The sequence below is a fragment of the Macaca nemestrina genome, chromosome 15, assembly GCF_043159975.1.
Source record: "Macaca nemestrina isolate mMacNem1 chromosome 15, mMacNem.hap1, whole genome shotgun sequence".
Lineage (NCBI taxonomy): Eukaryota > Metazoa > Chordata > Mammalia > Primates > Cercopithecidae > Macaca > Macaca nemestrina.
This window is the reverse complement of record NC_092139.1, coordinates 52,129,492-52,142,321: the sequence shown is the minus strand read 5'-3', so window position 1 is coordinate 52,142,321 and position 12,830 is coordinate 52,129,492. Positions and strand designations below refer to the sequence as shown.

Sequence of the window (12,830 nt, the reverse complement as noted above, 5' to 3'; positions counted from 1 at the left end):
CGGGAACATGAAGTTACTGATTTGAAGCCTTTCTTCTTTTCTAGCATAGGCGTTTAGAACTATACATTTTCCCCAAATACTGTTTTACTTGCAGTCTCGGAATTTTGATATACTGTGTTTTCATTTTCATTCAGTTCAAACAGTTTCTAATTATCCTTGTTATTTTGTGGGGAGGACAATGAGTTAGTTAGAAGTGTTTAATTTCCAAATACTGGAGGATTTTCCTTGTATCTTTTGGGCCTGTCTGCCTTCTTTCTTTCCTTCTTTCCTGCACTCCCACCCTCTCTCCCTTCCTTCCTTCCTTTCCTTCTTTCTTCTTTCTTTCTTTCTTTCTTAGGGTCTTACTCTGTCACCCAGGCGGAAGTGCAGAGGTCCAATCATAGCTCACTGCAGCCTCAAACTCCTGGGTTCAAGGCATCCTCCTGCCTCAGCCTCAGCTCAGTCCCTACAGCTGGGACTATAGGCATGTGCCACTACACCGGCTAATTAAAAAACATTTTTTTTTTTTTGGCGGGGCTGGGCGTGGTGGCTCATACCTGTAATCCCAGCACTTTGGGAAGCCGAGATGGGATGATCACTTGAGGCCAGGAGTTTGAGACCAGCCTGGCCAACACGGCAAAATCCTGTCTCTACTAAAAATATACACACAGAAAAAAAAATTAGGCATGGTGGTGCACTCCTGTAATCCCAGCTACTCGGGAGGCTGAGACACTATAATACCTTGAACCCAGGAGGTGGAGGCTGCTATGAGCCGAGATCATGCCACTGCACTCCAGTCTGGGCGACAGACCAAGACTCTGTCTCAAAACAAAACAAAAACCTTACATTTTTTTTTTTGATGGGGGTGGGGGGGAGTTCTCACAAATTTGCCCAGGCTGATCTTGAATCCCTGGCCTCAAGTGATCCTCCCACCTCAGTCTCGCAAATTGTTGGGATTACAGGTATGAGCCAGTGCGCCTGGCCTGGTCCTTATGTCATATTTATTTACTTTTGGTCAGAAAAGATATATGATTTGATTGGTGAATATTCTATGTGCACTTTAAAAGAATCTGTATTCTGCCAGAATGAGTGTACTGTAAATATCAATTAGGTTAAGTTAGTTGATGGTATTGTTTAGGTCTTCTCTATCTTTACTGATTTTCTCTTTATCATGTAATCAATTATTGAAGAAGTAATATTGAAATATATGACTATAATTATGAATTTGCCTATTTATTCCTGCATTTCATTTCTATCAGTTTTTCTTCATGTACTTTGACACTCTGCTATTAAGTACGTAAACATTTTGGATTCTTATGTCCTCTTGCTGAGTTGACCCTTTTATCATTATGAAATAAACCTCTTTAACTCTGGTAATATTCTTTGCTCAGAAACCTACTTGTTCTGATGTTAATGTTGTCACTCCTGCTCTCTTTTGATGTGTGTGTACCTCCCTTTATTGAATCTATTTATGTCTCTATTTAAAGTTGGTTTCTTTTGAGCAGCATAATTAGGTCTAGCTTTTTAAAAAAACATACCTGACAACTCCTATGTTCTAATTGGAGTATTTAGATTATATATAGAGTATTCTAACTGATACCTCAGTAAATATGAATTTTTTTCCACTTTGGCTGGTGTAAGCATGAGCTTCCCAGCCCTGTATGGATCCTGAAGATTGTTTTCTCTGTTCCCCTTTGGTGTTTACTTTCTAACCTTGAGTGGTTTCTTCCATCACATGCACTTATCAGTATACCCAGGTAAAGACTTGAGGGTGACCCTCTGCAAAATTCTGAAGCTCTACCTGCAGCTCTTCTCTGGTATTCTTTCCTAAAAGCTCCAGTTACCTTGACCTTCTGAGATCCCAGCTCTATGCCCTCAATTCAAATCAGAGGAATGGGATAGTCAGATTACACTTCATGAGCTTTGGGTATAGAAAAGAGGGAACTGTTGTTGCCCTGGCAGGTGGGCCCGTGCTGGAGACATGGTGAAAACTTGGTGTCATGGTACAGTAATGAAGGACTACATAGGATAAGAGTGTGGGAATGAGCTCAGCTCCAACGTGGAGACCAGTGTGGGCAACCAGGCAGTCCAGTGCACAGTATCCAAGCCTTCTAGTTGCTGAGGAGCTGTTCAGATCGATAGGTTACAGGATCAGGAGCCAACTTGTCTGGAAAGGCATGGTAGTAGCAGGAAAGGAATTAGGGCAGCCGAATTCCAAGAATGCTCTCACTTTGGCAGATAGCCAGAACCCATTTAGATGAGTGGGAGCTAAATGATGGGTCCAGCTGAGCTGCCTAAGAAATGGGGCGAGATGCTGCTGGGGCAGGGCCTGAGGACTCTAAGCTAAAGTGGGCAAAGAGAAAGGATGGGTCTGATGCTCAGGCAAGAAGTCCTGTCCCTCAGACTGGGCTCAATGGCAGAAAGTCAGAGAAGCATAATGTAAAAATTGCTGGACTACCCAGGGTTCACCCTCATACACATCAAATCCAATGTGACAGGACAAGTCAGAGCCTGAGCAAGAAGTGGAGTCAAGGCTGCTGATAAACTTCTTGCTACAATCATGAGGTTAAATGGACTTGGCCTACGCGGAAAGGGCACGAGAGGGTCCAGCTGCAAGGCCAATATTCAAGTAAAATGACCTAGAGAAATATTTCCTGTCTTGAACTTGTTCCATGGCCATTGAGAGCAGTCTGCTTTTGTTTTGTGTTTAAAAGTGTTTGAATGCTTTTAGATTTTTGTCAGTCTTCCTAATGTGGACCCAGCAGAACATGGCCAATCGGGAACCTGTTTTGTTGTAGGTGTGCCCACTGCCTTGCCCCCCGCCCATCAGATCCCTTTGCTCGCTTCTGTCAAGAATGTGGCTCTCCTGTCCCACCCATATTTGGCTGTCGTCTCCCACCCCCGGAAGGAGCTCAGGTGAGCAGCAGAATTATCAAAAACATCTTTCATTGGCTGATCTGATCTTTATTTGCAGTAGTAACACAGTGCTTGGTACACATGAACCGCACATATAAATACTTGTTGAAGAATTACTGGCTGATTGAACTCTTACACGCTTCTACTTACGCATGGAAAAACTTATTTGCAATGCTGTGTCTTTTGTGTGGCCTGCCAGAAGCACGGGCTCAAAAAAGATTAGAATCTTATTGTTTTAATGAGGCATGCATAGATAAATAAATATTTCCTACTCATTTGATAGCTCTGCTCATATTCTGGGTATAATAAGGAAATATATTCTAGAAATAAATGAAGAGAAGTGCCAATTACTTTGTGTCTCTATATATCTATATATCCATAAGATACATCATTCTGTCCAAAGAATCTATAGATTGATCTATGTATTGAAATGTAAAAGCTTTGGCTGGTTAAGGGTAGATAATAATTGATATTATCTCACTACTAATTTTGTACATAGTTAAAAAACATACTTGGCTTGCTAAAAATTAAAACCTTCACCAAAGTGTGTTCATCTTTTAAGCACTTGATATTTTGGGGATTTTTTTTTGGACTCGGAATAAAGGGATGAAAATGAAATGAAGAGATCTGTGATATTGAGTGAAAAATTACAATTTTTAAAAAGATAGTTACTAAGAAAAAGTTACTAGTTGAGTGAGTTCGAAGTCCAGAGTTTTAGATTCGAGTTATGCCTCAAGCAAAGGGTCAGGTATTAAATGGCTGTTTTAATATTCTTCTAATATATTGCTCAAGATTTTTGTAGAAGTTAATTTAATTTACTTCAGTGATACATTTTAAACTTAAAGATTTTGCTAATATATAATGGCCGAATCTTAGGGAATAAGTGTGGGAGTCGATTTTAAATAAAAACAGACTCTAACACCAAATTGGGCCAGACTCATTGATATTTGTGCAGCTTGTAGAGATTCTGGACTAAATGTGTTAGTGAAACAGGACGATACAGAAAACAAAATATGAACAAGTCCCGTTGGTTTGATTTTTTCTCTGTTTATACTAATTGGTGTAATACCCAAAATTATTTTCTACTTGCCTGGAAAGGGATTTTCACAACTAATTTCATTTTTAAGGGAGGAAAGGTTATTGGTGATTATAAATGTTTAACATTATGAACTTTAAAACATCTAGATTGCCCCCCCATTATACTTCTATTAGTGCAACAATAGGCTATAATGTATAACAGCTTTGTAATTTAAACTAACAACCATTTATCGAGTACTTACTGTATCCTGCTCTGAGCTGCACTTCTAGGATTCAAAGGGGCGGGATCCTACTTAGACCCAGGACTCTGAGAGAGTCTCAGTAAAGAGACGCAGAGGTACGTGCTTTCTCGTCTCTTTGCCCTTGCGATGTGAGCTAACGTGTAGGACACGCTGAACCCTGTGAATTTCAGTGTTGTCCCGTGGACGCTTCTCAGTGAGTTCCACTGGCACCCCAACCAGCTTCCCAGATAGTCTCTGGGGCAACCCAGTAGCAACTTTCCAGCAAGTTCCAGCAGCATCTCTGTATTTGACTTCCCAACATGTTCTGCCAGTTCCCTGGATGGGGAGTTCCTAATGAGTTTCACTTTTTCCTTGAGGGCTCTGATCTGTGTCACCTCAGTGAACTTCTCTGCCATCCAGTGGGTGACAACCACACTCAATTCGATGAAGTCTGATTTCAGCCTTGGGTATGGGGCAAAGTAAGTGCCTCTTCCAAATTTGTTCCTCCTTAGGCTGTCTGTCTCAGCCACAGAGGTAGGGGATCCTTCCTATGTTTGGAATTTCTGTATATGTAGAATCTGCTTTACCCATTAGTATTTAATCCCTGGCTACCAGTTAAAAATTATTTATGTGAATTTTTCCTGTTCAAATTACTTGTGGTTTCTATCTCCTGGTTGGACTCTGATACAGAATTGGTACCGGGATTGGTCCCAGGAAATAAACCTGCAAATAGGATTTTGGAAGTGGTTTGGTCTTGTCCTTTGCTTGGGAACAGTGCCGAGCTCCTTGCCAATGGGAAATGGGACACTGGTGATCCATAGCATGCGGGGGCATCACAGTTAATCAGGCTGTCACCTGTGGCTGATTGTGATGAAGTGCCAACTGAAGCAAGTGTCTTGAGTGGCCAAATAGCTGCTTCACTTGACTCTATGGCAGTGACAATGACTACAAAAACTGTGGTGGAGGATGTATTCTCCTGAGTCCATGGGAGCTTTCCAGAAAGAAAACGACAAGCTCAGGACCATTAAGTCATGGTGCAGGAACCAGAGAGCTCCTATGACAGCCCAAAATAATATATTTCTTGTAGCTCCAGGGTTATATTGATGAAAATCAAACAAAAATTAGATTATATATGTTGGGGACTTATAATGTCTGTTAAATTCACGTGATCACCAGATTTCTTATGCGAAAGTTAGGCCATTGATTGGGAAAGGATGGGATCCTGAAGCTCAGAGATGGCAGGTGGGACCCAGATGAAACTGACAGTCTGGTACCCTTGTCACTCTGTGCCTCTTGGCCAATGGATGTAGTTTGCCCTTATGTCTGAGGATGCCCTTCTGTCTGAGGATACCAACCTTCATTTGCTTGAAATGTTTATGATAACCTCACCTGGGCAGATGGCTTGAAAGGGGATGTTTATTCTCCTCACAGGTGGTTGTGGGTGGTTTAAACCCATCACAACCACCTGTTGCATTCTAGGGACCCAACCCAGCATGCTACAGGAGGACAGGTGCATGCTGTGATCCAGGAGGAAATAACTTACACACACAAAGAAGAGGAAGATTGTACTAATGTATAGTGGCAGAGTCTTGGGGAATAAGTGTGGGACTAGATTTTAAATGAAGACAATATGACTTGAAATTGGTATAAATTCATTGTGCATACCTTATAGAGATTCTGGGTTTAATGTGTTAGGTAATGCAGCTGTGGTGGCTGTAACAGCTTGCCTGGTTGACTGCCTAAAGCTTGACCTCAGTAGTGGCCTGTGTTTAATGAGATTGGGATACCAGAACTTTCCCAGGTATATTAGTTTGCTAAGGTTGCCACAGCAAAACCCCACAGACTGTGTGGCTTAAAGAACAGAAATTTATTTCCTCACGGTTCTGCAGGCTGCAAGTTTAAGATAAAGGTGCCAGCAGGTTTGGATTCTGGTGAGGCCTCTCTCCTCGGCTTTCAGACGGCTGCCTTCCTGATGTGTCCTAACTTGGCCTTTCCTCTGGGCACACATCCCTGGTGTCTCTTCTTCTTCTTATAAAGACATCGGTTGTATTGGATCAAAGTCCCACTGTAATGACCTCATTTAACCTTAATTACCTCCTTAAAGGACCTGTCTCAAATTCACTCACATTGGGAGCTGGGGCTTCAATATAATGAATTCTGGGGGCCACAGTTTAGTCCCTAACACCCAGCATCATGTGGAGCAGGGAATACAGAGACTTGGGCAAATAGGAAAGTTGGAGTGGGGTTGATATGTGTGTCCTGCATCCCTGACTCTTACCTACGTTTCACAAGAAGGCCCAGAAGACACTTCCATCACTAAGATATCAAGGAATACCTTAGTGAGAGGAGCAGTTGCATCCTTTAAAAGTTCTGTGGCTGCTTTCCTTCGTAGGCCAGATATGATCATGGGGGATGCTGCTATTTGGATGGGCTCCCTGATCTCACTGGAGCTAGTGAGATCCCAGAGTGGCAGAAGTCAAGTGGCAGCACTTAACTGCCAAAGACAAGGGCAGCAATGATGTTTCAGCAAGAGGGATCTGACATGGCATTCCTAGGAATGATAGATGGGCAGCCTCCTAGTGTATCGCCTGGTCTATATAATTGAAAAATACTAGGTCATGTAGCTAAAAACTGACTTGAGCCACTGCATTGGAGCAACCAAATTTCTCACCCAATTTCCAGACATAAGTCAGATCACAAATTCAGTCTTTTGATTGAAGGGGAGACTGGGTCTCCTTAGGGAAGGACCCTGGAGCTTTGCAAGTACATATCATAAGTCTTCCTTGAATGTTTCTCCAAGGGGACTTGTTGCTTTCAATTGAGTGACTGTGCATTAGGGAAAAAGAAATGCCCAAATCTTTGGGGAATTTCTAGATATTGGCTCTAAATTCATGCTAATTCTTGGAGATTCAAAACACCACTGTGGTTCCCCAGTAAAGCTGGGACTTTAGGTGCTCAGGTGATAGATGGAGTCTTAACACTCTGACTTGTAGTTTTTGCTTCATGTATTTTGGGGGTTTGTTGTTATGTCCATGCTATGGATTGAATCTTTGTGTCTTGCCCAAAATTCATATGTTGAAATCCGGACTCCCAAGGTGATGGTTTTAGAAGGTTGGGTTTTTGGGAGGTAATTAGGTCATGATGATGAATGCCTTATGAATGGGATTAGTGCCCTTATAAGGGAGGCCCAAAGGAGCTTGTTTGCCTTCCACCATGTGAAGACACAGCTAGAAGGTACCATCTGTGAAGCAGAGGGCAAGCCCTCACCTGATACTGAATTTGCTGGCACCCTGATCTTGGACTTCTCAGCCTTCAAAACTCTGAGAAATAAATTTCTGTTGTTTACAAGCCACCCACTTTATGGTATTTTGTTACTGCAGCCTGAACAGACTAATACATTCATATACACTTACAATTGCTCTATCTTCCTGACTATTGACCTTCTTATCATCAAGAAATGTCTCTCTTTGTCTATGCTAATGTTTCTTGTCTTAAAGTCCTTTATTCTCTGATATTTATGTAGCTACTCTCTTTTATGGTTACTGTTTGCATTGTAAGGCCTTTTCTATGCTTTTACATTCAATCTGTTTGTGTCTTTGAATTTAAGGTGTGTTTCTAGTAGACAGCATGTAACTGGGCCTTGCTTTTTTATCCATTCTGAGTAACCTTGCCTTTTGAATGTGACGTTTAGTCAATTTCTATTTAATATCATTACTCATGTGGTTAAATTTACATACGCCATTTTGCTATTTGCTATTTGTATCATGTCTTTTTTGTTCCCTTTTCCCCCCTTTACTACTTTCTTTTGTGTTATTTCTTTGTTTTTTTTTTTTTTTTTTTTTTCTTTTGAGACGGAGTCTTGCTCTGTTTCCCAGGCTGGAGTGCAGTGGCACGATCTCAGCTCACTGCAAGCTCCGCCTCCCTGGTTCACGCCATTCTCCTGCCTCAGCCTCCCGAGTAGCTGGGACTAGAAGCACCAGCCACCACGCCCAGCCAATTTTTTTGTATTTTCAGTAGATACAGGGTTTCACCATGTTAGCCAGGATGGTCTCGATCTCCTGACCTCATGATCCAGGGGCTTCGGCCTCCCAAAGTGCTGGGATTACAGGCATGAGCCACCACGCCTGACCTGTTGTGTTATTTCTTTTGTGTTGCTTTTAGTGTACCATTTTAATGCTTCTGTTGACTTTTTTATTATTTTTAAAGTTATCTTAAGCTCTACAAATTACAATATGGACCTCAATATATCACATTCTATTTTATTTAATTTTGATTTTTAATTTTTGTGGATACATAGTCGGTGTATATATTTATGGGTACATGAGATGTTTGATATAGGCATATAATACATAATAACCACATCATGGAAGATGGGGTGTATCACAGTCCAGTTTAGAATAATTTAACTCAATTCTACTAAAATATAGAAATTTCATTCCTTTCCCCTTCCTTCCTTTCTTTCTTATTCTTTTCTTTTCTTTTTTTTTTTTTTTTGAGACAGAGTCTCCTTCTGTCATCCAGGCTGGAGTGAGTGCAGTGGCACAATCTTGGTTCACTGCAACCTCTGCCTCCTGGGTTCAAGTGATTCTCCTGTCTCAGCCTCCTGAGTTGCTGGGATTACAGGTGTGCACCACCATGCCCAGCTAATTTTTGTATTTTTCATAGAGATGGGGTTTCGCCATATTGGCCAGGCTGGTCTTGAACTCCTGACCTCAAGTGATCCGCCCGCCTTGGCCTCCAAATTACAAGTGTGAGCCATCGTGCCCAGCCCCTTTCTTTCTTAACATTGCTTAAGTATCCTCTTCCTTTCTTTATCTTTTATGTAATAACCATAAATATTGCAACTATATTTGTTATGAACTGAAAAATGCAGTGTTATACAATCTTATGTCATTTAAAGAAGATGAGATAAAAGGTGTATGGAGTCATTTATATCTGCTCTCATATTTATTATATCTGGTCTTGTCACTTATTCCTGGGAACTCAAGTGATCATCTTGTGTCATTTCCTTTCAGCCTGAAGAACTTCCTTCAGCTCTTCTTGTAAGGCATGTCTGCTAGCCATTTCTCTCTGCTAGCCATTTCTCTCTGTCTTTGTATACATCAGAATGTTTATTTTGCCTTCATTTTTGAAGGATGATTTGCTACAGGTGTAATTCTGGTTTAGCAATTATTTTCTCTTTCAGCCCTTTGAATTTGTCATTCTACTGCCTTGTGCCCGCCATTGTTTTTGATGCATAGTTTTTTTCTCTTGCTACTTTCAATATTTTCTCTGTCTTTGACCTTCAACAGTCTGATTATAATGTGTTTAGGTGTGGGTCTCTTTGTGTTTGTCTTTCTTGGGATTGATTGAGCTTATTGGATCTGCTGAGTATTGGTTTTCCTCCAATGTGGGAAATATTGGCCATTGTTTCTTCCATTCTTTTTCTGTTCCTTTCTCTCTCTCCCTTATACATATGTTGCTGTGCTTGATTTTGCCCCATAGGTTTTTGATGTTCTGCTTATTTTCTTCAGTCTTTTTTCTCTGTTCTTCAGATTAGATAATTTCTGTTGAGCTATTTGTTCAAGTTCACTGATTCTTTCTTCTGTTTTCCAATTTGCTGTTGAGTCCCTCTGGCAATTTTTAAAATTTCAGTTACTTTACTTTTCAACCCCAGGCTTTGACTTAATTCTTTAAAAAATAATAATAATAATTTCTGTCTCTCTATTGAGCTTCCCTACCAGTCAGATCATTGTCATCATACTTTAATTTTTATCAAGTGCAGTTTCCTTTAGTTCTTTGAAGATTTTTAAAAAATAGCTGTTTTGAAATCTTTTGTCCACTAAATCCAGCATCTAAAGGCACTCAGAGATAATTTCTGTGGACTATTGACTATTTTTCCCCTGAGTGTAGGTCACTTTATTTTTTTCATGTCTCATAATTTTTTTCTTGACTACTTCAGGTAGTATATTCTAGCAGCTCTGGATTCTGACCTTTTTCCCCGAGGGTTGTTGTTTTGTGTTTTGTTTACTTGGATTAAATCTTTAATGTCTGTCTCCCCTGCAATGCATGGCCACTAGTGTCAGGCTTTTTGTTTGTTTGTTTGTTTCTTAATTAGAGAAGTAAATAAACAAAAGAATGGCTACTCCATAGACAGAGCAACAGCTTTTTTTTTTTTTTTTTTTTTTAGTGGGATACATGTACAGAACATGCAGGTTTGTTACATAGGTATACATGTGCCATGGTGGTTTGCTGCACCCATCAACCCATCGTCTAGATTTTAAGCCCCACATGCATTAGGTATTTGTCCTAATGCTCTTCCTCCTCTTGCCCCCCACCCCCCAACAGACCCCAGTGTGTGATGTTCCCCTCCATATGTCCATGTGATCTCATTGTTCAACTCCCACTTATGAGTGAAAACATGCAGTGTTTGGTTTTCTGTTCCTGTGTTAGTTTGCTGAGAATGATGGCTTCCAGCTTCATCCATGTCCCTGCAAAGGACATGAGCTCATCCTTTTTTATGGCTGCATAATATTCCATGGTGCATATGTGCCACATTTTCTTTATCCAGTGTATCATTGATGGGCATTTGGGTTGGTTCCAAAACTTTGCTATTGTAAATAGTAGAGCAGCAGCTTTTTCTTTCTCTTATAGTTAAGCCTGATGTTACCTTTGGGTCAGGTATCTTAGTGTTCAATTGACCAGAGATTGTGCGTGAAATAGTAGAGCAGCAGCTTTTTCTTTCTCTTACATTTAAGCCTGATGTTGCCTTTGGGTCAGATATCTTAGTGTTCAATTGGCCAGAGATTGTGCGCAGGCAGCTCCATCCAGGAAGGCCTCCACTCCCTGCTGATGGATCTGTGTGTTGGCTGGGTACCATTCAAACTTAAGGCTGTTTTCCAGCCCCAGCTTTTACTCTATGCCGAGCTCTCTTGCAGTTCTCTGTGTGCAGTTCCCATCAGCCAGGGCTGTGTGGGTGGCTTGGGCCTACTCTGGTTTATACTGCTTATGTGCATAGCCTCCAGTCAGCTAAGGCTATATGGAGAGCTATCAAGCCCCTATCATTGAATTACATCCTGGAACTCCATGTTAAATCTTTGGCCAGTTTGCCGGTCGGTGCATCGATTACCCCAAACAGGCTCATTATCTCAGACTAGGGCACCACTCGTCTTCCTTGTTTGCTTGCCACCAAAATCGTCACCTTAACAGTGCTCCAAATCAAGTGATCCCTGCCCATCAGCAGCCACAAAACTTGTGGTTTTCACAGCCTGCCCTGCCCTGGTGGAGCTACCATACTGACAGAGTTGGCGGGGGGTGGGGGGAGCCCACGCAACAACCACCCAGAGCTTCATGTTCTTTTCTGCAGTTCAGTCATTTTCAGGAACTTCTTAGTTTGTTATCTGCCTTTCAATGACTTTCAGGGTGCTGAAGTGGTTGCTTTTTGACCGCATTGTCTGACTGTGTGATTGCTTTTTTTTTTTTTTTGAGCAGGAGCCTCACTCTTGTCACCCAGGCCGGAGTACAGTGACGCGATCTCGGCTCACTGCAACCTCTGCCTCCCGGCTTCAAGCGATTCTCTTGCCTCAGCTTCCCAAGTAGCTGGGATCATAGGCGCCCACCACTACGCCTGGCTAATTTTTGTATTTTTAGTAGAGCTGGGGTTTCACTATGTTGGCCAGGCTGGTCTCGAACTCCTGACCTCAGATGATCCACCCACCTTGGCCTCCCAAAGTGTTGGGATCACAGGCGTGAGCCACCGCGCCCAGCCTGTGATTCCTTTTGGGGAAGAGTATTTATAGACCTCCTTATTCCATCATGCTACAAATTAATTTCCTATGGATATTTTTCTTTTTTTTTTTAACATCTCTCTTTTCTATACTGAACATGTTTTTACTCTTAATAGGAATAAAATAATAAGAAATGTAATTGTTGTTATTTTGCTTTCTATTATTTACTTTTTAATCGACACATAATAATTGTACATATTTATGGGGTACATAGTGTTATTTGATACAAATCATGTGTAGTGGTCAAATCAGAGTAATTGGCATATCCATCATAAAGGTAATTATTTAAAAATTGTTTTACAAAAACAAATCAAACTTTACATTCTTCCACCAAGTACTAACGAAGGCTGACCTGCCTAGGTTTTGAGATCAGATGAGATCGGGAATGTTCAGGGTGGTACGGCCGTACACAAACCTTACATTCTAAGATCTATTAATACCTTCAGTTTTTACATGCAAGATAAACCGGACCTTTTCCTTGTGCAGATGGGCTTATGTGCAGAATGCAGAAGCTTGGTGCCCATGAACACTCCCATCTGTGTGGTGTGTGAGGCCCCTCTTGCTCTACAGCTGCAGCCACAGGCAAGCCTCCACTTGAAGGTAATGAAGTGTGATTCTGTAAAAACATGAATGAAATACATAGTAATGTTTGAACAGGTATATGTCCTTTTTCAGCTGGTGGGATGGGGTAACAATTTTTTTTTTTTTTTTTTTTTTTTGAGACAGAGTCTTGCTCTGTCACCCAGGCTGGAGTGCAGTAGCATGATCTCGGCTCACTGCAACCTCTGCCTCCTCGGTTCAAGTGATTCTCCTGCCTTAGCTTCCCGAGTACCTGGGACTATAGGCATGCACCACCACACCTGGCTAATTTTTATATTTTTAGTAGACACGGGGTTTCTTCATCTTGGCC

The 12,830-nt window shown here is 41.4% G+C and overlaps 1 protein-coding gene across 9 annotated transcripts in view; it reads left to right on the top strand.

Annotated features, from left to right (window-relative positions):
- LOC105486829 (double zinc ribbon and ankyrin repeat domains 1) overlaps positions 1–12,830 on the top strand; it is a 98,344-nt gene that overhangs the window by 26,585 nt on the left and 58,929 nt on the right. For all 9 annotated transcript variants that reach the window (XM_011749893.3, XM_011749896.2, XM_071079725.1 and 6 more), the window contains exons 8-9: positions 2,778–2,895; positions 12,407–12,520. In XM_011749893.3, coding sequence (XP_011748195.2) covers positions 2,778–2,895; positions 12,407–12,520 — 232 coding nt within the window. The remainder of the gene's footprint in view (positions 1–2,777; positions 2,896–12,406; positions 12,521–12,830) is intronic.